Genomic DNA, 26,326 nt, shown 5'->3' with positions numbered 1-26,326 from the left:
TTATGCGCACAGCACGGAACGGAATCCAATAACGCTTAGCATTGCTTGTTCACCGTTTTCCCTTTTTGGTTAAAGCTTCCAAAGCCAAACGTCTCAATTGTGAGGACACACTGACAGATGTTTGACAAGTCGCATGCCTATACTGCAGCAGGAGAGCATAACTGGGTCAATTGGACTAGACCGTGTTATATAGAGTGAAAAAACACATAATGAGTAATCAATTATTTCAGCCTGGTAACTCCGAAAGTAGAATTCCTATTCAGGGACTCCCGTGTGTGTGTCTTTTGCGTTACGCAATTTCCCCGAAGGGCATTGAGTCTCATCTGGCGTAAAATCACTGGCCGCACCGATGTGTGCAAGGATGCATGCATTCTCTATTTATGACTCCTCTCTGCCGTGCCCCCCCTACCCCCACCCCTGACAGACTGCATGCGTCTCCTAAGCTGAGCTACTCCGTTAGCGTGATAATCCTTAGACTGAAACCTCTGTTCTGTGCCTCCCCCCCCCCCCCTCCGGCCTCCCCCACTGCAGTACCCCTCCATCATGGTCGACACGTCCGAAGTTGAGGATCAGTGCAAAGGCCCGCACTCGGACACCCCAGGCCTGCCCAATCACGTGCACCCGGACACCGCCGGCCTGCCCAATCACGTGCACCCAGACGCCGCCGGCCTGCCCAATCACGTCCCCCGCCGGCCCGACGAGGGGGACGGCATGGCGGCGGAGGACGACCCCGACGGAGACGCCGGCTTCCAGACTCCGCCCACCGGCAGCTGCGAGCCCAGCCCCTGCCACTCCGCAGCCCCCGTCAAAGGGACCACGGCCGCCGTGTCCCCCCCTCCCAAGCAGGGAAGCCCCCCCACCGAGCGGGGGAGTCCTCCCCCCCAGAACGGAGACCCTCCTCCCCCTCCCCCCCAACAGGGAAACCCCCCCCCCCAGCAAAGTCCCCCCCCCCCGCCCAAGCTGCACCTGGACCTGTACAACTTCGACTCCCCGGTGGCGGAGGGCAGCCGCTACGTGCTGACCAGCCCCCGGTCCCTGGAGGCGTGCGCCCGCTGCGGCGTGAAGCCCGTGGAGCTGCTGTCGCGCCCGCTGGCCGACTTCGCCCGCGAGGCGCCGGGCCGCTCCATGCGCGTCGCCACGGGGATGTTCGAGGTGTACGAGCGCGAGCGCCACGGCAAGCTGAGGCAGTGCCGCGAGGAGCGCGAGCGCATCGTCCGCGAGGAGAAGAGGCGGGTCCTGGCGGCGGCCGCCAACGGGAACGCCGCCGCCACCACCGCCGCCGCCGCCGCCGCCTCGTCTCCGCAGCGTTCCGCGGAGAAGAGCCCCGACTCCGCCCGGGCGGGGTCCGGGCCGCTGACGGCGTCGGCTCTTCACGACGCCGGAGCGGCGCCCGTGAGGTCCGCGCCCTCGGGTCCGGCTGCGAAAGCGGGCGTGGCCGCGTCGTCGAAGGCCTCGCCCACCAAGGCCGGCCACTCCCCGAAGTCGGGGTCCTCGAGGTCGTCGAGGACCGGGTCGTTCGGCTCCGCCTCCTCAAGGGGCCCGAGGCAGGCCGCGCCCTCGGCCTCGGAGCCAGGGAAGACCCCGAGCAGGGGGGCCTCATCCGGCCCCCCCCCGGTGACCCGCAAGTCCTCCGGGGGCAAGACCTCCGGGGGCAAGTCTTCCAACACCTTCCCCCGGTCGACCCCCAAGCCCCCGGCGTTCCCCCGAGCCAACTCCACCCTGGCCTCCATCGTGTGCCGGCCGGCCGCCCCGGTCCCCTCGCTCCCCCTCAACGGCGTGCCCGGGGGGGCGGTGCCTCAGCACAATGGGCACGGCAAGGCCAAGAGCCACTCCGCGGAGTCCCTCCAGCGGCGGCTGGAGTCCTCCACCTCCAACACCACCGTCACCACCGCCACCACCACCACCTGCACCTCCTCCGAGTCGGGCGCCTCCTCCTCCTACAGCTGGGAGGCCGGCCGGGACCACTGGGCCAAGAGGTCCAGCCCCCGCGCCCGCACCCTGGCCACCTTCAACTCCCTGATGGGGCGGAGCCTGAGCCTGGGCGACCTCAGCCACTCCCACCAGACCACGCAGAAGGTGGAGCGCATCGTGCGCGAGGTGCGGCGGCGGGGGCTCAAGGCCGTGCCCGAGCGCGACCGCAAGATCGCGGCGCTGATGCTGGCGCGCTACCAGGAGGAGGACATCATGAGCCAGACGCGCTACGTGGCGCACCTGCAGTGGGACAGCGAGAAGCGCATGGACGAGCTGCGGCGCGACCAGGAGGAGCGCGAGAAGCAGCGCGCCGTGGTGCAGTGCCAGCGGGCGTGGCACTGCCAGGTGTCCACGCGCCAGCGCCGCCTCAGCCAGCAGGAGCGCGACTCGTCGGCCGCCAAGCTGCGGCAGGCGGAGGAGAGCGAGGAGCGCTGGAAGGAGCTGTCCGAGCAGCAGGAGCGCGGCCGGCTGCAGAGGCTGCAGCAGGCGTCGCGCGAGGAGAAGCAGAAGAAGGCGCTGCAGGAGCAGAACCTGAAGGCGCTGGAGGAGGAGCGGGGCGCCGTGCTGGAGCAGGAGCGCCTCCTGCTGGACGAGAGGCTGACCATGGCCGAGCTGAAGCGGCAGGAGACGGAGCACCGCGCGCAGGAGGACCGCCGCGGCCTGAACCGCGCCGAGAAGCGCCGGCACGCGGCGCTCATCCGGGAGATCTCGCGGCGGGAGCAGGAGGAGCGGGAGGAGGCCCAGCGCGCGGCCGAGGGCAAGCTGAACCGCTCGCTGGAGAACTACGGGCAGATCGTGGAGCGCCGGGGCCAGGAGCTGAAGGAGAAGGCGCGGCGCGAGGAGAAGCAGATCCTGAAGGCGCGGCGGGCGGCCGAGCAGCGGGAGCGGCAGCAGCAGCAGCAGCTGGAGGCCCGCGTGAAGGAGGCCGAGAGGAGGGCCGCGCAGGCGGCGCTGGCGGCCGAGGAGAAGGCGCGGGAGAAGGCCCAGCGCGCGGCGCAGAGCCGGCAGGAGAAGGAGAGGCTGCAGCGGCTGAACCGGCGGCGGGTGGAGGACGAGGAGCAGCAGAGGCGGGCGGAGCTGCTGCAGTCCATCGAGAAGAAGCTGGAGAAGAGCGAGCAGATCTTCAAGGAGAAGCGCGCCGTGCTGGAGAGCGCCCGCTCCACCGCGCGCGCCTCCTTCCACGTGCGCGACCGTGTGCGCGAGGAGACCAACATGCGCACCTTCGACAAGATGGCGCTGGAGGCTCAGCTCGCCGCCGGGCTGGACGGGAAGTGACCCCGCCCCCCCCCCCCTCCCCTCCTCACCCACGCTGGGGGGCTGTGACGAGGGCCTCGGTCGCCAGACACGCTGGGCCCCCCACCGCCGACACGGCCCTTAGCTTTAAACAGCTCTACCCCCCCACGGAGAATCATCGTGTTTTACCCCCATGTTTACTTATGTGTTGCTCTACGGAACATCTTTTTCCCTCCAAGGCTCCAGAAATATGAACTAAAATGAAGTTGGTTGTGATGACGTAACAAGATGCCCCGAAACTTAAACCCGGGCCGGACACTCAGAGCTAAGATGGGAGAGGGGGTCCTGAGAAAGCTGCCTTTTGGAGCAGCTAAACAAACCCCTCTCCTCTGCCTCCTCCCCCTGCTCTCCCCCCTCTCTCCCCCTCTCTCTGCATTCACTCCCTCAGCCTCTGCACCCAGAGTTGGTGCTGAGATGAAAAGAGCCATTGTTGTCCAGGAAGCACAAAACCATGAGGTCTTCAGGGGGCTTTTAAAGCAGGCCAGCGCTGTTTTAAGGGGCGGCGACGAACTGAAAGGCAGCAGGAAATAGATTCCACTGCGCTGCAGAGCACACACCCCCCACACCCACCCCCCCCCCCACACACACACACACACACACCCCCCTCCTCCTCCAATGCACTAAGTTAGAGCTCCTTTTGTAGAATCTGTGACTCGTCCTTACTGAAGCACCGGCCCGCGACAGACCAAGCCCCGGGGGGTGAAAGTCATCTCTCTACCCCCCCCCCCCCCACACACACACACACAACCCCCTGACACACAGTCCATCCAGGAGGAGGAGTTTAGAGTCCCAGCCTTCAGTCCTTGCATCCTATTGGCTCTCCACGACAGCCACGCTGAGCGCACACATCGGCCACACCCCCCCACTTCAGCCTGACTCCTCCCTCTTCCCAATGACTCCTCCCACCAGTGACTCCGCCCAGCGCAGACCCTCCCACTGCCTCACCTGAGATGGGGTGAGGACGTCCGCCGACGCCACACAGGTATGCACAGGTGACTGGTGACCGGTTCCAGGCGGTTTGCTTGTTTGTTGTTGTTTTGAGCAGGTCATCGTTGGTGGCTTCATGATGTTAGCATCGTTAGCCACAGCGGTTTAAGTGTGTAATTAAACACACATGAATACAATGGACGAGCTAAACGTACGCAACTGGGCCGCACGCGCTACGCCCACTCCCTCCCTGTAGCTCCGCCTCCCTGTAGCTCCGCCTCCTCCTCGCTAGCTCCTCCCACTCGTTCAGTCATGCTAGCGCCGCGCCGGCCAGCGCCCAGGCTCTCTGAAGCTAACGGCCGCTGCGATCCAACAGTTCCCCACGGGCCTTAGATGTTCTGGTTGCCATGGCGATGATAATTTGAACTAGATGAGGAGAACAGTGTGTGTGTGTGGTGGGGGGGGGGGGGGGGGTGTGTGAGCAGCGCATCGTTCTGCGTAGGACCGGCGAGCAGCTTGTTCCTCTGTCGGGGACGTTCTGCGGGGTTCCACGTTGTGTTCAGAGGCCGGTTCTAGGGGGGCCGAGAGAGGTCAGGAGGTCTGGTTCATCCCGGGTTACCGACACGCAAAAGGTACCGCATTCAGTGGCACGGTTCTCCACGTAGCTGTTATCCCAAGGTGAAGCTGCCCTCTCTCTCTCTCGAACTTATTTTCATTCCCCATCAGAAAACTGCTGATAGACCTGCCCTCCAACTCCTTAAGAGTCCTAGTTAACCCCTGACTCACCGACCTAGAGCTGGCTAGTGTAACCAGCTGACGTTAGCATGTAATGGGCTAGGCTAACCAGCTGACGTTAGCCTGCAGCTGGCTAGGCTAACCAGCTGACGTTAGCCTGCAGTTGGCTAGGCTAACCAGCTGACGTTAGCCTGCAGCTGGCTAGGCTAACCAGCTGACGTTAGCCTGCAGTTGGCTAGGCTAACCAGCTGATGTTAACCTGCAGCTGGCTAGGCTGACCAGCTAACGTTAGCTTACAGCGGGCTAGGCTAACCAGCTGACGTTAGCCTGCAGCTGGCTAGGCTAACCAACTGACGTTAGCCTGCAGCTGGTTAGGCTTACCAGCTGACGTTACGCTGCAGCTGGCTAGGCTAACCAGCAGATGTTAGCTGGCAGAGTCGCTGCTGTGCTGCGATTGGTCGGTCGGGATTGGTCAACACTTACTGAATGTTCCGAGATAACTTTTGGAGGACAGAGGAGGAGGGGGGAGGTCAAACAGGCCTAGAGTGCTGACCATGGGGGAGAGAGGGAGAGAGGGAGGGAGGACACAGGCCTAGAGTTCGACCATGAGGGGGAGAGGGAGAGAGGGAGGAGGGAGGACACAGGCCTAGAGTTCGACCATGGGGGGGAGAGGGAGAGAGGGAGGGGGGAGGACACAGGCCTAGAGTGCTGACCATGGGGGAGTGAGGGAGGGAGGAGGAGGACAGACAGGGTAGAGTGCTGATGGAGGACTCCCCGCTTCAAACAGATAACCGTGGGGGAGGGAGGAAGAAGGGGGGAGGGAGGTAGAAGGGGGGAGGGAGGGGAAGGGGGGAGGGAGGGGAAGGGTAATGAGGCAGCAGTTTTGCGGGGGAGTGCAAATGCCCGGTTAGATGAAGAAGTCAGCCGTCAGAAGTGGTTATTTCTGACTCCTGGTGACAGCTGCCTGACGGCAGATTAGCAGGAGAGAGGGAGGGATGAGAGAGGGAGGGAGAGAGAGAGGGAGGGAGGGAGGGATGAGAGAGGGAGGGAGAGAGAGAGGGAGGGAGGGAGGGATGGAGGATAGAGAGCTGAAAGGACGGCGAGCAGTTTAACTTAAAAAGTATGACATTTTCATTTTGTAAGCGTCATACGTCACACAGATGTTCCTTCCTCCTGGCAGATGATCGATCTGACCCAGATATATAGCCTATACAACAACATCAAACTGTTGGTCGTATCCTCCACTACAGGATCAAATGTGTTCCGTATATTGGCGTTTTAATAAAACATTGTGAATGGGAGGATGTTTTGCCACAACCAATGGCAGCTCATGTAACCCCCGGTACGAACCCGATCCACTCACGTCTCCCCAGGGTCGGCTCCAGGTCCCGTTGTCCAGGGAGGGGCCAGGGTCGTCGACGTGCCCCCTGTTGAAGTCCAGTCCCTTGGAGGTCCACGCTGAGCCCCGGACCACCAAGAGATCCGGACCAAACCAGTTCTTCAAGTCCGCCTCAGATGAACACGGCGGGCAGGCGGCCATTTTGTGCTGAAGCTCAAACTGATGGACTTTACCTCGTCATTATTCCCATGATGCATTGCTTTCTTTCTCACAGACCTTTAACTTAATGGGGACCTATTATACTTCTATTTTTTATGACCTATAAACGTTGTTATACTGATTGATAGTCATGTTTAACCATACTAAAGTGTCAAATAATGACGTACATGCATTTCGACGTATTCCCTGCTGACAGTCTGGGGTGGCTGTGCAGAGCGCTAAACACTCGGGACAACGTTTGCGATTCATTGTTCACATTTCCGGGAAATCATCTACGCAGATGCACTCCTGCCGCGCCCCCATATGCCTGGTCAAATCTGCCCGCGCGCGCTTCAAGGAAGGTAACCAATCACAACGGAGTTGGGTTGGCAGGAGGGGGGCGAGGGAGCGGAGAAGGACGAAACCGAGCGTTGACAGAGAAGGCTGAAGGCGCCCAGATGAGAGGATGAGTTTCCCGAAAATCGACATCGTTTTTTATGTATGGTTAAACATGACTATCAATCATTATAACAACGTGTATAGGTCATAAAAGTCGAAAAAGCATAATAGGTCCCCTTTAATGAAATAAAAACCTTTCTTAAACTCTGATACGTAAACAATATTTACCTCATTATTGATACACGTTTGGAATTTAGCATAGCTAAAATCTACTCTAAGCTCCAATGCATTCTTGGAGTAGAAACCTGAAAAGTTTATCATTTCTCTGTGGTCTTACTGTGGGGGGGGGGGGGGGGGGGTACCATGACGACGAAAAATAGGGGACACTGGGGGGGTGAAGTCTCTGCTTGTATAAAGAGGACAGCCGGTACATTTCCAAGGTTCAAACAAAGCTTTATTGACGTCAAGGCATGACATTCTGTTTCTTCCTCTCAACATCCTGTTCCTGTTCCTATCCTTTACTTATCCTCATCTTCTTACGACCATTAGTATTATTGTTCTTATCATTTTATACATTATCCAAAAACAGCCTGCTTTTAGTAGTTTCCATGGAGTTCAGACCATCAGATGCAGCGTTTATTAGAAGGTTAGAGCTTGTGGTCTTCAACCCCCTGTGATTGATGAAGACACTTCCGCTAATCTCATCAGATACCAGACAATAAAGACAACCCTTTTACAAGACCCGGTCGCGTCTGTGTGCTTTACTGTCCAAAGAAGTATTTAAAGATGTCTGCTGGTGTTTTAGAAAACTGCAGTTGGCTCTGTGATTCACTGTAACGCGTTGTGTGTATGCTGCTCATGTCGAACGGAAAGAGGAGCATTCGCCCCAGCGGTGACTTTGGTTTACAGGTGTATACAGGTGCCACATCGTCAACACCTCTCAGCTACAACACATCTATCACATCTTCTTGGTTTAACTTTAGATCCTAGAAGCGGGGCTCTGTCGGGCTAAAGGTTTGGTTTAATGCCTCCTGTTTTTCCCATGCTCACCAAAGCATGGGATTGCGGATTGGCTCCCTGGGTTTCTAGAGTGATTAAGTGGGGAGGGAGAGATCTCTCTCTCTCTCTCTCTCTCTCTCTCTCTCTCTCTCTCTCTCTCTCTCTCTCTCTCTCTCTCTCTCTCTCTCTCTCTCTCTCTCTCTCTCTCTCTCTCTCTCTCTCTCTCTCTCTCTCTCTCTCCCTCTCTCCCTCCCTCTCTCCCTCCCTCTCTCCCTCCCTCTCTCCCTCTCTCCCTCCCTCTCTCCCCCCCCCCCCCCCCCCTCCCTCTCTCTCAGCCGCTCTCTGTCTCCGTGGCGTGCTCGGCGTTGGCGTTCTTGCGTGTGATGATCTTGTACACGCCCTCTCTGAAGCCGCTGTCGGCCGTCAGCCTCCAGGCCGCCTCTCTCAGCTCCTCCATGCTGCCTCCCCCGTCTCCCCCTTCGCTGTTGCCCTGGGAGACGGCAAAAGACTTGGAGTGCTTCACTGAGGGGGGTGGAGAAGGAGGAAGGAGGAAGGGTTACTGGAAGGAACTGGTTTGATCTCACAGACCAGTTGAACTGGGGATCTACCAATACAATTGTTCCTACCGATAGGAAGGTTTCCCGAACTGATGTTGGGACGGGATATCATTTCGTCAAACTTTATTCCGAAAGTTTTATTATCACAACTCATAATTTGCTATGCATGTTATTTACACTTTAATCCTTTAAAGAAATGGGGTAAAGGTGATGCTAACAGTGGCGTACATTGAAAAACGTAAACGTAAGTTGACTGGCTTCTACTGGGAGGGATGTGAACCCTTGACTAAAGGCTTATATTGGGAGGGATGTGAACCTATATAAGAGGGATGTGAACCAGACTCTAAGGGGTTCTACTTGGAGGGATGTGAACCTAGGACTAAGGGGTTATTCTTTGAGGGATGTGAACCCCTGACCCTTAGGGGTTCCACTGGGAGGGATGTGAACCCCTTACCCTTAGGGGTTCCCCTCTGAGGGATGTGAACCCCTGACCCTTAGGGGTTCCCCTCAGAGGGATGTGAATCCCTTACCCAAAGGGGTGGTATTGGAGGGATGCGAACCCCTGATTCTAAGGGGAGGTACTGGAGGGATGTGAACCCATGACTCTAAGGGGAGGTACTGGAGGGATGTGAACCCATGACTCACGCCAGTGGCGGCGGGAGGCCCTGCGCTGCACCCTGCAGCTCTTGATGCGGCGGGCGGCGGCCTTGTGGAGGTACACGGCGTTCTTCATGATGGCCGGCAGCTTGGCCTCGATCTCAGACGCACAGATACACTCCTCGAAGAACTCTGGGTCACACACACGGACACACACAGGCACGCACACACCCACATACACGCAGACGCACACACACACACGCACACACATACACACACACACACACACACGTTAACACCTGTATACATATGTATGTTTAGTTATTTTTAAATAAACAGCAGTGATTCACCATTAGTCCCAAATCCACATTGTTGATACAATATTGGTTTGAACAAATAAGTGTAATATAATAATAACAGTGTATTATTATTAGTATATTAAATAGAATTGTGTGTCAAACCCTACATCGATACTAGGATGTTGTTCTGGTTCAGACCCCTAGGGGGCGGTCAAGGACCATATAACGCAAGCACTACTACAGACCCACAGGAGAGTGAGACTGGAAAGTAGAGGGAGGCTGGAGAGGAGAGTGAACAGGAGAGGAGAGTGAACAGGAGAGGAGAGTGAGACTGGAGAGGAGAGTGAACAGGACAGAGAACGACCTGGAGAGGAGAGTGAGACTGGAGAGGAGAGTGAACAGGAGAGGAGAGTGAACAGGAGAGGAGAGTGAACAGGAGAGGAGAGTGAGACTGGAGAGGAGAGTGAACAGGAGAGGAGAGTGAACAGGACAGAGAATGACCTGGACAGGAGAGTGAGACTGGAGAGGAGAGTGAACAGGAGAGGAGAGTGAACAGGAGAGGAGAGTGAACAGGAGAGGAGAGTGAGACTGGAGAGGAGAGTGAACAGGAGAGGAGAGTGAACAGGAGAGGAGAGTGAACAGGAGAGGAGAGTGGGACTGGAGAGGAGAGTGAGACTGGAGAGGAGAGTGAACAGGAGAGGAGAGTGAGACTGGAGAGGAGAGTGAACAGGAGAGGGGAGTGAGACTGGAGAGGAGAGTGAGACTGGAGAGGAGAGTGAACAGGAGAGGAGAGTGAACAGGAGAGGAGAGTGAGACTGGAGAGGAGAGTGAACAGGAGAGGAGAGTGAACAGGAGAGGAGAGAGAGACTGGAGAGGAGAGTGAACAGGAGAGGAGAGTGAACAGGAGAGGAGAGTGAGCAGGACAGAGAAAGACCTGGACAGGAGAGTGAGACTGGACAGGAGAGTGAACAGGAGAGGAGAGTGAACTCGACAGCGGAGTGAGGCTGGACCGGGAGTGGGTTGAGGGATGGGATGACGTGTAGCAAATGACCGGAAGTGGATTAGAATGACTGCGCTTCAACAGGGACCCCTCAGCTGGGCGGTGCCCCCCCCCCTCAGCTGGGTGGTGCCTCCCCCCTCAGCTGGGCGGTGCCTCCCCCCTCAGCTGGGCGGTGCCCCCCCCCCTCAGCTGGGTGGTGCCTCCCCCCTCAGCTGGGCGGTGCCTCCCCCCTCAGCTGGGCGGTGCCCCCCCCCTCAGCTGGGCGGTGCCTCCCCCCTCAGCTGGGCGGTGCCCCCCCCTCAGCTGGGCGGTGCCCCCCCCCCCCCCCCCCCCCCCAAGACTCACTCCTCAGCTGGGTGCCTCCCCCCTCAGCTGGGTGGTGCCCCCCCCCTCAGCTGGGTGCCTCCCCCCCCCCCCCCCCCCCCCAAGACTCACTCCTCAGCTGGGTGCCTCCCCCCTCAGCTGGGTGCACCCCCCCCCCCCCAGACTCACTCCTCAGCTGGGTGACGTCGCCCCTCATCCTCTCCTCGGTGGCGCTGCTCCTCTCCAGGGAGCTCAGGCTGTTCTCCAGGTTCTGGAGGGCCTCCTCCGCCCGCTGCAGCCGGGTCTCCAGCTGCACCCGGGACTCCATCTCCGCCTGCGCCCCAAAGACACCCCCACCACCACCACCACCATGGTTTAGCTATGCAGAACTAACACCACCACCCGCAGCAACCACCACGGTTTGGATAAGATGAAGATATATAGAACTGACACCACCACCACCACCACCACAGCGAACACCACCTTGATTAGGATAAGATGAAGACATGCAGAACTAACACCAACACCCCCACCACCTTGATGTTAAATAAAGGATGAAGACATGCAGAACTAACACCAACACCCCCACCACCTTGATGTTAAATAAAGGATGAAGACATACAGAACTAACACCACCACCACCACAGTTAGGATGGGATGAAGACATGCAGATCCAACACCACCACCACCACCGCCACAAACACCATCAGCATGATGCTTAATAAAATATGAAGTGTTTTTCAAGGCTTTTTAACACAGGCCAACTGACACGGTTAACATTCAATTTCACCGTTTTGTGAACATAACATACTATTTATTTATTCTTTCTATTAATTATGCATAAGTGAATTCTATTCAGAAGAACTTACTATTGGAATGGATGCTATTAAAGTATCGTTTGCATACATTTTGTATTCACTGCCAGTCACATTTCAAACAACCTGAATCCATCATCGGAGTTTACAGCGATCGCTCACTCCGGCTTATTAAGGTCACCTCTAGGGGGCAGCACTCGGCTGAACGAGAGGGGTTGTCATGGTTACCTGCAGCTCGGCCTCTGTCTGTTGCTTGTCGACGGTGAGTTGGGCGAGAGACTGCTGCAGTGTGTGGGCCTGGGAGGAGTAGAACTCTCTCTCCTCCTGGAGGAGCTGGGACCTGTGCTCGTTCTGCCTCAACCTGGGGGGGGGGGGGGGGGGGGGGGAGAGAGAGAGAGAGAGAGAGAGAGAGAGAGAGAGAGAGAGAGAGAGAGAGAGAGAGAGAGAGAGAGAGAGAGGAGAGAGAGAGAGGGAGAGAGGGAGAGAGAGAGAGAGAGAGAGAGAGAGAGAGAGGTTATAAGAAGTATGTTGAGAGACAAATACACATTTAAACACAGTACATCACAGTACAGCAAACCCCAACACACAGGGGGGGGGGGGGGGGGGCGTGGAATCAACTAGGGCCCCATGACATGTCACTCAACAGTTGACCCCCGGCCTCTGAGGTAATCAGCATAATTCATCCTGTTGCCAGGGCGGACCACAACAAGCTGCAGCTGTGTTCGAAATCGTTCCCTATTCACTCACTCACTATTCCCTATATAGTGTTCATGATATAGTTCACTATATAGGGAACGACAATTTTTAAAAAAATATATTTTGAATGTTACATATTCTATGTTAAATCCCAAATAAATTGTTGACATTTCTAAACGAAAGCCGGAGACTCCATCATTAAATGTATTTGTTTTTCGCGGTTATTCAGTTATTCAGCTTCTTCGTCTCCTCCGGAAAAACCTGACCGCATTGCATTGTGGTATACGGGAGTAACATGCAGGGAACATCGTATGTACACTCAAATTGGGGTATTTTAAGTCCAGTGCATGAAATTAACCACTGAGAATTCGAACACCACTACAAAATGGCAAGCTACCTATATAGTGCACTATATCCGTGATAGGGAACGATTTCGAACACAGTTTATGTGTCTGTTCCATGCATGAGTGTGTGTGGATGATGGCTGGTTGAGGCAGGCTCACCTGGCCCGAGTCGGACTGATTGGACTCTGGGGCCGGGAGAGGCTGCACACCTGTTGCACGTTGAGCAATCAGTGTGCCCAGGTTAAACCACTCACTCACTCACTCACTCACTCAGGGAGTGGGTTAGGGTTAGGGTCACTCACTCACTCACTCAGGGAGTGGGTTAGGGTTAGGGTAAGGGTCACTCACTCACTCAGGGAGTGGGTTAGGGTTAGGGTAAGGGTCACTCACTCACTAACCCACCCTGCGTTCTTCTCTGGCGGAGGCCCAGCTAAAGTAACCAGCATTTAACATTGCAACACTTACAAACACATGTCGTCTGTATCCTAACATGGCGAGCCAACACAGGACCAGCCTATCAGAACCACGCTGGGACTCTCCCACTCTGAGGTCCGGATACAACCGCCCTGTGACGACAGCCGCACTCCGCGTCCGCCGTCCAGTAATGACAGTAAACTCTGACCTAGTGCCCGTCCTCCCAGTGTCCTCTCCCATCCAGAGATGACCACCACAGGCCACGCGGTCGATGGCAACCGCACCAAAGCTACTTCCTGTCCCCGTATCCACAGTGAGCCGCCGCCCCAAACATCAATACATGTTTCCACGCTCAGCGGGGCCATTAGTGGGGGGCCAGGATGACTTTTACAATCATTCCCAGAACACGTCATACCGCCCTGTGGACTGGGAACATCGTAACCCTTTACAGGATACAAAGATTTCAAAGATTAACCCTTTACAGGATACAAAGATCTTTGTTGATACAATATTGTATCAACAAAGATTTCAGGCTGTCTATTTCAGATAAATTATATTGTCGACACTAGTGCAGATCAGGACCTACAGTATACGTGTCTGGACTTATTTGTTACAGCACTTTTGTTTACATCTATTTATACTTACAACTTATACAAAAATACTTCCAGACTCCTATAGCTAATGCTATATGTTTAGTTTAAAAACATTTACTACTGTATTTCAGCGTGACATTTTCGAAGGGGGGTTACCATAAAGAAAACTACATCTCCCACAATGCACCTCTCCCCCCCACAGAACTCCAGTCATGCTCACTTGGCCTCGGCCGTGTCCTTCTCCATCAGCAGCAGCTTCATCTGGTCCTCGATGTGACGTAGGTCCTGGAGCAGGTCCCCGTCCTCCACCTCCTCCACCTCCTGCTCCTCCCCCCCCACAGGCCCCTCCTGCTCCGGGTGGGGGGGCACCACCTTCACGCCAAGGAGCTCCAGAGTCCTGCGCTTCTCCTGAGACAACTCCTGGAGAAAGAGGGTGCGAGAGAGGGGGTAAGAGGGAGAGAGGGGAGAGCGAGATGGTAAGGGGGGAGGATGGTGGTGGGGAGAGAGATTTAAGGGGGGAGGGAGAGGGAGAGGGAGAGGGGAGAGCGAGATGGTAAGGGCGGGGGGGAGGATGGTGGTGGGGACAGAGAGGGGGGAGGTAGAGGAAAGGCGGGTGGAGAGAGAGATGGTAGGGGGGGAGAGAGGGAGGGAGAGTAAAAGAGGGGGAGTGATAGAGGAGAGATTGGGTGGAGACGGGCAGAGGGGGAGAGCACATGCATTGTCTTATGTAAGGAGTTCCAAACTGTGTGGAAACATGAAATGTATGCGAGGAACAAAATGGGTGAAAGTAATTGACAGACAAAGGTTTACCTCAATGGACTTCTGCAGTAAAACCGTTAAGCTGCTGAGTTCTTCTTTCTCCGTCTCCACGCCTTTCAGGCAGTGAGCCGTACCGTCCAGGTCCCTGTCGACAGCATGGTGATACAACTACAACTTTCAGCAACCCCCATGCTTGTACAGGACTCTTCCTTTTGCCGCAGTGCTCGCTTAGCTTAACTTTAGGGGATCAAAGACTACAACTCCCAGAAGACCCAACATTCTTATAGGCCTCTTCCTTCTGTTACAGCGCTATAAAAAACACTTTACAGTCCCATTGGTAACCTGTTAGTTCGTCTGTTCTCCCTTATAAACCAACGTGCTAGCCGTTAGCTAAAATTGTAGTTCTCTTACATTTTAATCTGCTCCTGCTCCGACTTCAACTCCGAGACCACCTCCTCAAACTTCATCTTTTCCTCCGCCAGAACCTGGTTCAGACGCTCCAGCTCCTAAAGAACACCAACAGAGAATGATAAGAGGAATAAAGCGATAGAGATATAGAGTGATAAAGAGCTAGGATGACAGAGAGAGTTCACAAAGACCAAGAGATTGTGAGTGTGAGAGTGAGTGAGTGAGTGAGTGAGTGAGTGAGTGAGTGAGTGAGTGAGTGAGAGAGGTAGAGAGGTAGAGAGGTAGTGAAAGAGAAAGAGAGAGGGATAGATCACCTCCGTCTGGGCCCTTTGGTAACTCAGCTCCTCTGTCTCCTCCATCAGTTTATCTGTCCACAAAGAAACACAGAAACAATGATAAATCTCAATAACTTCTCATAATACATAATGCATCTCAATCACTCATCATGCTCCCCTTGTTCCTACGTCTCCTCAGTGTTTCTGTCTGTTCGTCTGAGGCCCCCAGAGAGACCAGGGCATCTAGTAGGAGCCTTACCCAGGTACTCCTGCTTCTCCTTGGCCAGCTGTAGTCCCTGGGCCCCCAGGCTCTCGATCATGGCCTCCCCGAGCTGGGCATTCTTCCAGGTGCTGCAGGCCACAGGAGAGAGCGCTAACATTAGCTTGGGTCAGTCTTTGTTTTTGTGTGTTTACCGTTTACTCAACCTGACAGACGGATGTCTGTTAGGGCATCTTGCCCAAGGACGCCTACAGGGTATTACCCAAGACCCTTTTGTCCGGGAGGTAAACCCCCTGACCAGTAGACCATCTGGCCCGCTGTATGCTACTGCTAACAAAGTGAATGTTTGTTAGCAGTGCACATTTTTTACTCAAGATCATCCAGGATATTAGGCTGGGTAGAATAGGCAACTTTACATGCTTTTTCCTCTTTTGAAACGGTAAAATGACATGTTCTTTGAAGTAAACCAAGGATCTAGGCAACAAACTTATTAAAGCTTATGATTTTCTTCTGTTTTTTGCTTATTAATCAAGAGCTGGAGGGGGATTTCAGGGATTTTCAAATGACTAGTCTTCAGGGGGACGACTCGTTAAACTAGTTTAAACCCCTGCACCCTGGTGTCTGGTAGAGGGGAGGGCGAGCATCCAGTATGGGGGAGAGATGGGGGAGTTAAAGAGGGGGAGCAGGTACCCACATTTTCCCAGAGTCCAGCAGCAACTCCATCCACTGGTTCTGCTCCTGCGAAGAGTCGGCGGCCAGTACCACAGCACCCTGGAGAGAGAGTACACAGTATTACTACTAAAGTACCACAGCCTACTGGAGAGAGAGTACACCAACAGCCAAACTGTCTGATCTGTTTGAAGAACTCAAACAAAACGAAGGGAAGAAACAGCGCCCTCTCTGGTGAAGAACGGAAGGGAAGAAACAGCGCCCTCTCTGGTGAAGAACGGAAGGCTTCCGATTCTGGCGCCAAAGACAACAGCGGTTGTTTCCATCATGGAGGCGACTTCAGACTATACGGTAAAGAGGCTCTTCTAATTTCTTTAAGATAACTTTACAAAACACAGACGAAAACGCCAGGTGGAGTGAAGGTAAGGCTCTGACCGTGAAGCCGTCCAGCCCGACCGTGATGGCGAAGGGCATGCCCAGGTCCTCGCTGGCCGTCACCACGCACCCGCCCAGCGGGATCACTCCCTGGGGAGGGTTGGACCGCAAACAAGACCATCACGTCATGGATGTTCAAGATTACACTCTATGTTAAAGATGACACAAAAGATTACACGCAAATTTTCGTCATAACAGTTGCATTCCATTTGATGTATAAATCTTCAACCATACAATATTAATTCCAGATGATAATTCGGTTTTATTAACAACCTTCCTTCGCTATATAACCCACCGGAACGTTGCAGTATTCCCGTAACTTTGCGATGTAGCCTCTTAGCCTACCTTGGGGTGGATGTTGAAGCACCGGCTGGTCTCAAAGTTCTTCTTCTCATTCTCTGCGTAGTAGAGCAGGAAGCTGTCCTTGATGATGAAGAACCTGCACACAGGAGAACCTTTAGCGGAACGTTTGGTCAGATTTAATCCGGAGCAGCCAACAGTGGCCATTAAGACATTTATCTGGCTCTGCAGGTGGGTTACCTTGGACCTAAATGGTCCCTAGGGTTGTAAACCAGTCCAGGGTTCTTGTTGGGTCTGCTCTAAGGATTCCACCAGGTAGGCCTACTCTAAAAGGTAGGCCTACTCTAAAGGTAGGCCTACTCTAAAGGTCCCACCAGGTAGGTTTACTCTAAAGGTGGGTCTGCTCTAAAGGTCCCACCAGGTAGGTCTACTCTAAAGGTCCCACCAGGTAGGTCTGCTCTAAAGGTCCCACCAAGGTAGGTCAAATCTAAAGGTCCCACCAGGTAGGCCTTCTCACAAGGTCCTGCTAGGCTAGTGGCCTGCTTCTCTTTGATCCATGATAAACGCCACCAGAGTAGAAACTGCACAGAGGCAAAAGTAGTCCCGGATTCTACTGTGTTATGTAAACTAAGCACTTTATTCCGAGGTATCGAGCCAGGAAATGTTTTGTTCCAAATGTATACTCTGAGCAAGACTTATAGACCTTCTAGTGAATTAATACTCAGATAGACCTTCTACCGAACTAATACTCAGATAGACCTTCTATTGAACTAATACTCAGAGATAGACCTTCTAGTGTACTAATACTCAGAGATAGACCTTCTAGTGAACTAATACTCAGAGATAGACCTTCTAGTGTACTAATACTCAGAGATAGACCTTCTAGTGAACTAATACTCAGAGATAGACCTTCTAGGGAACTAATACTCAGAGATAGACCTTCTAGTGAACTAATACTCAGAGATGGACCTTCTAGTGAACTAATACTCAGAGATAGACCTGATGAACTAATACTCAGAGATAGACCTTCTAGTGAACTAATACTCAAGAGATAGACCTTCTAGTGAACTAATACTCAGAGATAGACCTTCTAGTGAACTAATACTCAGAGATAGACCTTCTAGGGAACTAATACTCAGAGATAGACCTTCTAGTGAACTAATACTCAGAGATAGACCTTCTAGTGAACTAATACTCAGCGATAGACCTTCTGATGAACTAATACTCAGAGATAGACCTTCTGATTAACTATTATGAAATAGTTGCCTCAAACACATTATTTTTCATTATAAAGCATGTTGATGTCGTCTTTCAATACAAAGTACCTTAGATGTTCTCTGCGTCAGAAAAATATTAGAAAGCTTTTTGATCATTGATTTGATTATTATTATTATTATTTTTAAACACAAGATTATGGCAGTAATACCATCTATATATTTGGTCCAAACGAGCCATTAGCAGGAACAGAGCTAATAGGCAGGCCTGAACTAAAGGTGAACAGATGTTGATCTTTGTAAGAGCAAAAGCTTGTTTTGTAAATCTCCCTAAAACTCTGAAGAGGAGTTCCACCGGCTTGAACTTAAAAGCAGTTTTAACTTCACACATGTCCAAACTAGAGCTGTCTAAATATCGTTTTATTCTCGAGTCAAGACCTCTCTACAGACCTATAGACCCTCTAGAAAGCCTAACCAGACCCATAGACCTCCCTCCATACCCAGAACTCACCAGACCTATGCCCATAGACCCAGATCAGAACACCAAAACCATAGACCGTCTAGAAACACTAACCAGACCCAGACCCCCTAACCAGTCCCCTCGACCCTCCGGACCCCCCTTATCAGTCCCATAGACCCTCCAGACCCCCGACTCACCTGCGGGACCACTTGGCAGAGGGCCGTCCGAAAGGCCTCTTCCAGAGCACCCCTTGGGCCTGCACCTTGGTGCTGAAGTCCAGCACCTCAGGGTCCGTCTGCTCCATGGAGGACCAGGGCGAGAACACTGCGCTCCTGCTGCCCGACAACGAGGAGGAGAACATCTCCCAGCACCTCCTCCTGCCACAGACCCACCCGCCGGGAGGAGGAGGAGCGATAGGAAATCGATGGAATTAAAAACAGCCGTCAGTCAATAAGGACCGGGAGCGCATCACACATGGGACGAGCGGACGGATGGACGGACGCAGGGGCCACGAGTCGATGGCTTCGATGAGCCGCCGGCGAGTATGGACGCAGCGACCGATTCAGCCGGCGGCTGGAGGGAGACGGGGGGATCAGCGCTGGGACGGGACGAGGGAGGGAGGAGGGATGGAGAGACAGAGGGAGGGATGGAGAGATTGAGCAGGACAGAGAGAGGAGAGGGAGGGATAGTTATGGAACGAGGGTCATGAAAGAGGGATAAAGAGAGAGCGAGGGGGGGGGGGGGGGTAGAGAGAGGGAGGGATAAAGGTCAGGGAAGAGAGCCGCTTTAGGAGCGTGTTGCTAAAGCTGGGGTTAGATGAGCTTGTTCCGTGAGAGGGGGGTTATTCAGATTACTGAACTCTGTTCAGATTACACCCCCCCCCCCCCCACCGGCCTCGTCCACTGGATCCAGCGCTTGGCAGGTGAAGCCTCCGTCTCCCTCTCTCCCACCCCCAGGTCCCAGCTCCTCCAGGAGGAGAGTTCTACTCATTCCAGGCCCACACGCCACAGCAGTCTCTCTCCCTCTCTCTCTCTCTCTAGGCAAAAATCAGATAACCTCTGGATTGCCGTCAGCTTAACGATGGACAACACGTGTCGTCATGGCGATAAGTGGAACTGCGGCCGAGGGATTGGAGGGTACTTAATGCACGCCGCCCGCTCTCCAGGAGCGGGAAAACAGCTGGAACGTCGGGAATGATCGGTTATTTACATTGAGCCATACGCTGGAGAGCCGTTGACATGTGGTGCGTTCAGAGCTCCGACCAAGAGCCGTCATGGTACACATTCTCTGACATTATGAAACAGCCTTATCATAATCAGACTCCCCCCCCCGACAAAGTATTAACGGTATCCCATAACAAAGCATTAAAACATAAGCCTCTTCCAAAACCCTTTTACTTGAATACAACGGTTGAATACTTTCTGGGTGAATAAAAAAAAAACACATTCCACAAAAGAAAAACAATGTAAAACAAAAAAAGCTTTAATAGTCATAAAACACGTTGCTTTACAACTTTCTCACAATCAGAAGGAAAATGGAAATAAGGCAGAATTCATAAAGGAATGACAGAGAAGACAATCCCCCCCCCCCCCCCCTCGTGTGACATCATCCCGCGACGGAGCTCTCCCCAGAACCCCCACAACCGACCGACCGACAATGCACCACTAGGTCTGTTTCTATGACATTAACCCCTATCTCTAGGACCGCCCATACAGAGACCCCCGGTACATTCTGACCACGGCTGGGGAAAAAGTCATTTGATTAGTCGAAGACGACGTTGTTTTGTTTACATGATGCCGACTGATTGGCCTGTGAAGAACATCGTCTGTCCCTGATTGGCCTAAAGAAAGGGGCCAATCGTCTGCCCCTGCTGCCGTCACGGGCAGCCATTTTGTCCTTCCCAAAGTCCGTCTTCAATACGTCACTGAGTAGTTGTAAATAAAGTTATTGTAAAGAAAAGAGAACCATGCAGCAAGAGAATCTGCATGCGTCAAACCAGGTTCCTGAAAAACGGTTATTTCCAAAAAAAGGAATATCATCTAACATCAAGTTACACTTAAAACCCTTTTTAAGAGGAGTGTCTCGTGTCCTCCTCGTTATCAAAGACCCTTTTCCCTCCTGCGCACTCACAAGTCCCTCGCTGTGATAACAACTAAATAAACTTAGGTGAGCCCAGGTATTTCCCCAACTGGTCTGGTACGGAAAGCAGGACAGCAGATGTGGAAAACATAAGACCCATTCTATACAGTTTACATACATGTACAACGTACAAACATGGCCGTAGTTGGCCCAAATCACCTGGCCGCTAGCAGGGTGAACGCACGCACCCAGCTAGAACCAGGATGGCCTCTAAGGTAAATCAGGCCCGTATCCCCATCTTGTGTGTGTGTGTGTGTGTGTTGGTGTCTCTGTGTGCGTGTGTCTCTGTCTGTCTGTCTGTCGACACTGTGTGACGTGCATGATGACACAGTGGGTCAGTGACGTTAGAGTGTCGGTCGGTAGTGATGATGACGTCACCAGCGACCGATGTCTTCCATGGGTTTGGTTATAGGGATCCTGATAGTCGAATCCGTTAAGTGTGTCCCGTAACGCTACCGTTGGAACCAGCGCATCAAGTACACCATGGGGAGATGGAGATGTGTTTGGCTGCTTCCGTTGGAGTACACAGGCGGGACCAGTGAAGCGAGGTACGTAAACAACAGACCCCCCCCCTCCCCCTCACTCAGTAATATCATCCGCAGGTCTGCCTGCAGACAGACCCGCGCCGAAAACGAGACGTTTCTTCCCAACATGGGACCCAAGTACAGGAGGACATGTGGTCCGTCCACCAATGGGGGTGGGGTGGGTGGGGAGGGATCATCGGACACAACAAACGACTTGATTGGTTCAAAAGAGATATCCAACATAAATCACCTTTGACCCGCAACTAAAAAGGTGTCTGCCCGAAGAGAACCGTCTCAAAGAGATTTCCTACAGATACTATGGCACTTACACATTCGATTAAGCCTACAACTAACCCCCCTAAGCCCCCCCCCCCCCCCCCACATAGGATACTAGTTCCAACCCCGGTCTGTACAACCCATAGAAAACAAAATCTAGATTTCAGATGGACTCAGAGATGGACGACGTGCGGCCTTGGAGACTAGCAGCGACCGCAGGCCACCTGTGTGGGGCGGCGACCGTGGAGACCAGACGCGTGACATCGTCACGACGTCACGCTACGGCGGACGGTGCAGTAATCCGTCGCAGTTCCCCTCCGGGCCACCAGGTGTCCCACACGACCCCCGGGGCCGGCTTGAACCAACAAGTCTATCGACAGGAGAGGAGAACGCAAAAAGGGGGGAGGGTCTGAGGAGAAGAAGGGGGTGGGGGGGGGAGGAGCCACAAGTGCTCCAGAGAGTCCTTTGGGTCCGATCGGTCTGGTGGTCTTGGGGAGAGGGGGGGAGGGGGGGGTCCTGCCCTTAGTGGTGGTGTCCCACTGACAGGACGAGTGGGATGAGGCAGCCCAGCACCAGCGCCCCCACCTCCACCTTGCTCAGTCCCTTCCCGCCCCCCCCGTTGCCCCCGGCGGCGGGGGAGGGGGCGTGGCTGTGCCCGGTCCCGCCCACCTCGGGCAGGACGTGGACGGTGGCCACGTACAGGAAGGTCCCGGCGGAGAACAGCATGGCCACGCCCGTGGCGTTGACGTCCGAGAGCGCCTCCTTGCTGCTCTGTGGGGGGAGACGGGGGAGAGAAGGGAGACGGGGGAGGAGGTTAGACGACAACAGGATGTTCCTCCTTAGCTCACTTCCTATAAAACGCTACATTTTCAGCGGGGGGGGGGGGGTCTGAGGGTAGGAGTAACATTCTGTCTTCTAGGAGGGACCAGGTCTAGGGGGGTGAACCAGGACCAGGTCTAGGGGTGAACCAGGACCAGGTCTAGGGGGGTGAACCAGGTCCAGGTCTAGGGGTGAGCCAGGACCAGGTCTAGGGGGCTGAACCAGGACCAGGTCTAGGGGGCTGAACCAGGACCAGGTCCAGGTGGGGTGCTCCTACCTGGCTGAGGCCCAGGAAGGTGAGCATGGCGAGGACGGGCGCGGCGAGGGCGAAGACCAGGAGGTGCTTCCGGATCCGGTTCCTCTCCAGACCGGCGTGCATCAGGAAGGAGACCAGGCCGAACGCCGCCGGGGCCTGGGGGACAGCGGGAGCCAATCAGTGGCCTGCATTCTTAGCATTTTAATTCATCCACATAATGGTTCCGTATCCGTTCAAAAAGTGTCACTTTATTAAATTTTTCTGATTCATTGAATTAAGGCAAAGAACCTGGAGGAGGAAAGGTGTCAACTTCTTCATTTCAGATACTGATTCATAAACCACAACCTTTACTAAACTGAAGGTTGGACCATAGACTAAAAAATAATAAGGAAATATGAGCTTCACAAACAGCTAGCAAGACGGGACCGTCCTGCTAGCCGGTCCTGGCTGGCTAGCTGGTCCAAGCTCGCTAGGCCTAAAAAAACCTCAACTGACCTCAACTTGTCAGTTGAGGTCATGGGTAGGTAGCGAATTTATTTTATTTAAATTTTTCCAGCGGCAGCGAATGATATGTAGGTTGTTTTAATTTAAAAACGAGAAAATTCGCTCATCCTTGTATAGAATGAAGAGGTGCTGTACCAAAACGTAATTATAGTTTTTAATTATTTTTTTAAAAAGCCCATAAAATAATTTGAGTCGCACATAAATTGACAGGATCGGTCGGAAACCGGAACCAAACAATTTTTTTTTTTAGGCCCTAGCAGGTCCTGAGCGAGGGATGCTGATAGGACAGCAGAGTGTGTGTGTGTGTGTGTGTGTGTGTGTGTGTGTGTGTGTGTGTGTGTGTGTGTGTGTGTGTGTGTGTGTGTGTGTGTGTGTGTGTGTGTGTGTGTGTGTGTGTGTGGCGAAGCTACCTTGTGCAACATGATGGCCACGAACACGATGAGCTGGACGCTGGTCTGGGAGGTGGATGCTGCTGCCCCTAGGGCGACTCCGTCAGCTGATGGAGGAGCGGGGAGGACAGGGTTAATGAGGAGGCTCCACTCGTATAGAGGCAGTAGATCCACCAGGGATGGACCTTCTGCCGGCGCCCAGTCATTGACTCAACAAACAAACAAGCAACGAGCACTGCACAAATAGGGTTGGGCCAGTGACTGGTGCAACAGGATTGACAAGAAGTCAAACACTAATTCAAACCGGTAATATCCATTGTTACCACGAGGTGGCGCCTGCGAGTCCACGGTCACCACGACTTACCGAGTTTTAAAATTTAGAAAAAGTGAGTGATCGACCGCACACATAATGATGGATGAAGTTGGAGTCAACCGTTTTGTTCGTTAAGTGTGATGACGCCAATGCTTTGGCCAACACAGCATACCAGACAGTAGCCGATTTAATTATTATTGGTGAACTTGCCCGGGGGCACTGATGCAGCTAATCCTTGATCAGGGAGCGTGAATGTCTTACCTGCGGCGTGCACCACCAGGCCCAGGGTGGTGGTGATCTTGGAGGACGCGATGCGGGCGGCCTCAGGGTCTAAACAGGAGCACAAGAACTCATGGAGTCAAGGTCAACATCACAGTCCTGTTCTAGCAGACCAAAAGGTCCTACATCTGAATGAGCGGCCGGGGGTTCAGGAGGAGTAACGCTAACAGCAGAGGAAGGAGAGGTAGGAGAGGAAGGACGAGGAGGACGAGGAGGGAGAAGAGGAGGACAAGGAGGGAGAGGAAGCAGAGGAAGGAGAGGAGGACAAGGAGGGAGAGGAAGACAAGGGGGGAGAGGAAGACGAGGAGGAAGAGGAGGACAAGGAGGGAGAGGAAGGAGAGAAAAGAGGAAGAAGAGGAGGACAAGGAGGGAGAGGAAGGAGAGGAAGAGGAGGGGGAGGAGGGAGAAGAGGGGGAGGAAGGAGAGGAGGAAAAGGAGGGAGAGGGAGAAGAGGAGGCAGAGGAAGAGGAAGAAGAGGAGGAAAAGGAGGGAGAGGAAGGAGAGGAAGAAGAGGACGAGGAGGGAGAAGAGGGAGAGGAAGGAGAGGAGGCAGAGGAAGAAGAGGAGGACAAGGAGGGAGAGGAAGAAGAGAAAGGAGAGGAAGAGCAGGACGAGGAAGAAGAGAAAGGAGAGGAAGAGCAGGACGAGGAAGAAGAGAAAGGAGAGGAAGAGAAGGACGAGGAAGAAAAGAAGGGAGAGGAAGAAGAGGAGGACGAGGAGGGAGTGGAAGGAGAGGAAGAAGAGAAGGGAGAGGAGGACGAGGAAGGAGAGAAGGGAGAGGAGGACGAGGAAGGAGAGGAGGGAGAGGAGGACAAAGAGGAGGAAGAGGAGGCGGTGGCTGACCCTGGGCGTCGCTGCTGTGCATGTGGGAGCTGCCGATCTGGTCCACCAGCAGCATGAAGACGAAGCCCAGCACCAGCGACACGCCGATGTAGGCGTGCAGCGAGTCGGGGCCGCGGGCGTGGCCGTGACCGTGGCCATGCTCGCCGCCCGACACCAGAACCACGTCTGACGCCCCCTTGGTGTCAAGCCCTTCCACCGCCCCGACCTGGCCCGCCTCGTGGTGGGCACCTGCACAGAACACGCACACAGACACATCATAAACACGTGTGCATAGCATGTTCATCTGAGGGCTGCAGGGACCGCGTCCTTAGAGGTGTCATATTGTACCACCAGGTGTGAGTGTGATTAGCCGTTACAAGCCGTTTTGAAAATCTGCCTCTTCTGACATCACAAGTTGGCGTGTCCACCAAGATCTGTGCTGGATAGATCAGTCTACCAGCCTATCCAGTGGACTGTAGCAAACGTTGCTAATCTATTCGTCATACATCTAGGTGGACACATCCACTTGTGATGTCAAAAGTGGCACAATAACATGGACCGACAGGTGGCAATGGATAAAGTATAAACTTCTGAGACTAACCAGGCAGAACTTTGGGAATAACTTTAAGGCAGGCAGGAGGGTGAAGTCATTGTTAAGTTAGGATATTTTATATCCTCGAATCTGACTACACCCCATAAATCTTTCACGACCTATATTGAATGAGACAAACCCATTGTCACATTTGAAAAAGGAGGTCAAATGGCAGACATAAGACGGTTCTCCAGAAAAACTGGAAACACAAGCAATGAGAGATGTTTTGTACCTTCTAGGATTTCTTCGTAAAGAGCGTGCACGCCTTCAGGGATGATGACGGCGAGCGCGGTCCCACACAACAAGCCCGCGCCGAGCACCGTCACCAGCTTCAGCTTCTCCTGTAAACACAAAGTGCAAAGTTGCAGTTGAATGACAAGGCGAGTTAATCAATAACATCAACACTGTACGACACAGAGATCACTACTTTTTGAAAGCAAAATCGTTTGGGGTCCATCGACCAAAGGTTCAATAGATGCCAACTACAACTTGAGTATACTGGTGTTTCTTAACTTGGTCCTATTGGTAGTGTGGTCAATAAAGTGAAACATTATGCAGTGGTGGATGAAAATTACCTCTGAAAAGTTGACCGCTAGAGGAATTGTCCCGGCGACATAACAGCCCACCAACATGGCCAGGGACAGCAGGCTGATCGAGATGAAGTCGTCCATCGCTGCACACTTCTCGCAGGGCTTCCAAGCTCTTCACCAACGCTACAAGCTACCAGCCTTAACTTTTAGTGCACTTTCACTTGCAGTGGATATTTGTGCATAACATGCCACCAACGTTGTTTTTGTAGCTAAAGTCAACGATCTTGCTCTCATTAAACAAGGAATTCCCGTTTAAGCGTCCTTCTTGGCTACCATAGCATCTACGCGAACGCAAATGAAATGATGTTTGCCTGTGGCCTGGCTAGCAACGCTGGGCTAAGTAGCTAGCACTCCAACACGTTATAAACACACCGTTTCGTCTGCTGGCATCGCGGGCTTTACGTGCTACCGGAGATCCCGAGGTCTCGTTGCATTTCAGCACTGAGAGCCGATCCGGATTTGATGTAGAATAATAAAATAAAAACAAGCTGCAGACAAGTAGACAGCTGCTCGGTTGTTTGGTGCTATACACAGTACTTCCGGGTGACGCTTCCTCCTTACCTTGGGCGCGATCCCGCGGACAGCGTCAAACATGCCACGTATC

General features: G+C 53.7%; 3 protein-coding genes across 3 annotated transcripts; 1 reads left to right on the top strand and 2 right to left on the bottom strand.

Annotated features, from left to right (window-relative positions):
* Positions 1–530: 530 nt before the first annotated feature.
* On the top strand, positions 531–7,604 carry ccdc177 (coiled-coil domain containing 177). Its single transcript, XM_030356910.1, has 3 exons — positions 531–863; positions 942–4,246; positions 6,300–7,604. Exons 1-2 carry the CDS (start codon positions 544–546, stop codon positions 3,244–3,246), a joined length of 2,625 nt encoding a protein of 874 aa, XP_030212770.1. The 5' UTR covers positions 531–543; the 3' UTR covers positions 3,247–4,246; positions 6,300–7,604.
* Positions 7,605–8,176: 572 nt separating this feature from the next.
* Positions 8,177–18,842, bottom strand: plekhd1 (pleckstrin homology domain containing, family D (with coiled-coil domains) member 1). Its single transcript, XM_030356870.1, has 13 exons — positions 18,417–18,842; positions 16,591–16,684; positions 16,246–16,335; positions 15,836–15,912; positions 15,181–15,272; positions 14,961–15,013; positions 14,650–14,744; positions 14,290–14,383; positions 13,700–13,899; positions 11,661–11,793; positions 10,807–10,951; positions 9,064–9,207; positions 8,177–8,383 (listed from the first exon to the last, which is right to left on the bottom strand). Exons 1-13 carry the CDS (start codon positions 18,578–18,580, stop codon positions 8,193–8,195), a joined length of 1,572 nt encoding a protein of 523 aa, XP_030212730.1. The 5' UTR covers positions 18,581–18,842; the 3' UTR covers positions 8,177–8,192.
* Positions 18,843–19,678: 836 nt separating this feature from the next.
* Positions 19,679–26,288, bottom strand: slc39a9 (solute carrier family 39 member 9). Its single transcript, XM_030356891.1, has 7 exons — positions 25,708–26,288; positions 25,365–25,473; positions 24,562–24,789; positions 23,701–23,769; positions 23,148–23,233; positions 22,255–22,389; positions 19,679–21,929 (listed from the first exon to the last, which is right to left on the bottom strand). The coding sequence occupies exons 1-7, from the start codon at positions 25,801–25,803 to the stop codon at positions 21,681–21,683; spliced, it is 972 nt and encodes a 323-aa protein (XP_030212751.1). The 5' UTR covers positions 25,804–26,288; the 3' UTR covers positions 19,679–21,680.
* Between the last annotated feature and the right edge of the window lie 38 nt (positions 26,289–26,326).

Source organism: Gadus morhua, chromosome 5 (genome assembly GCF_902167405.1).
Source record: "Gadus morhua chromosome 5, gadMor3.0, whole genome shotgun sequence".
Classification (NCBI taxonomy): domain Eukaryota; kingdom Metazoa; phylum Chordata; class Actinopteri; order Gadiformes; family Gadidae; genus Gadus; species Gadus morhua.
Note: the sequence above shows the minus strand (reverse complement) of the source record. Positions and strands in the feature narration are given on the sequence as shown.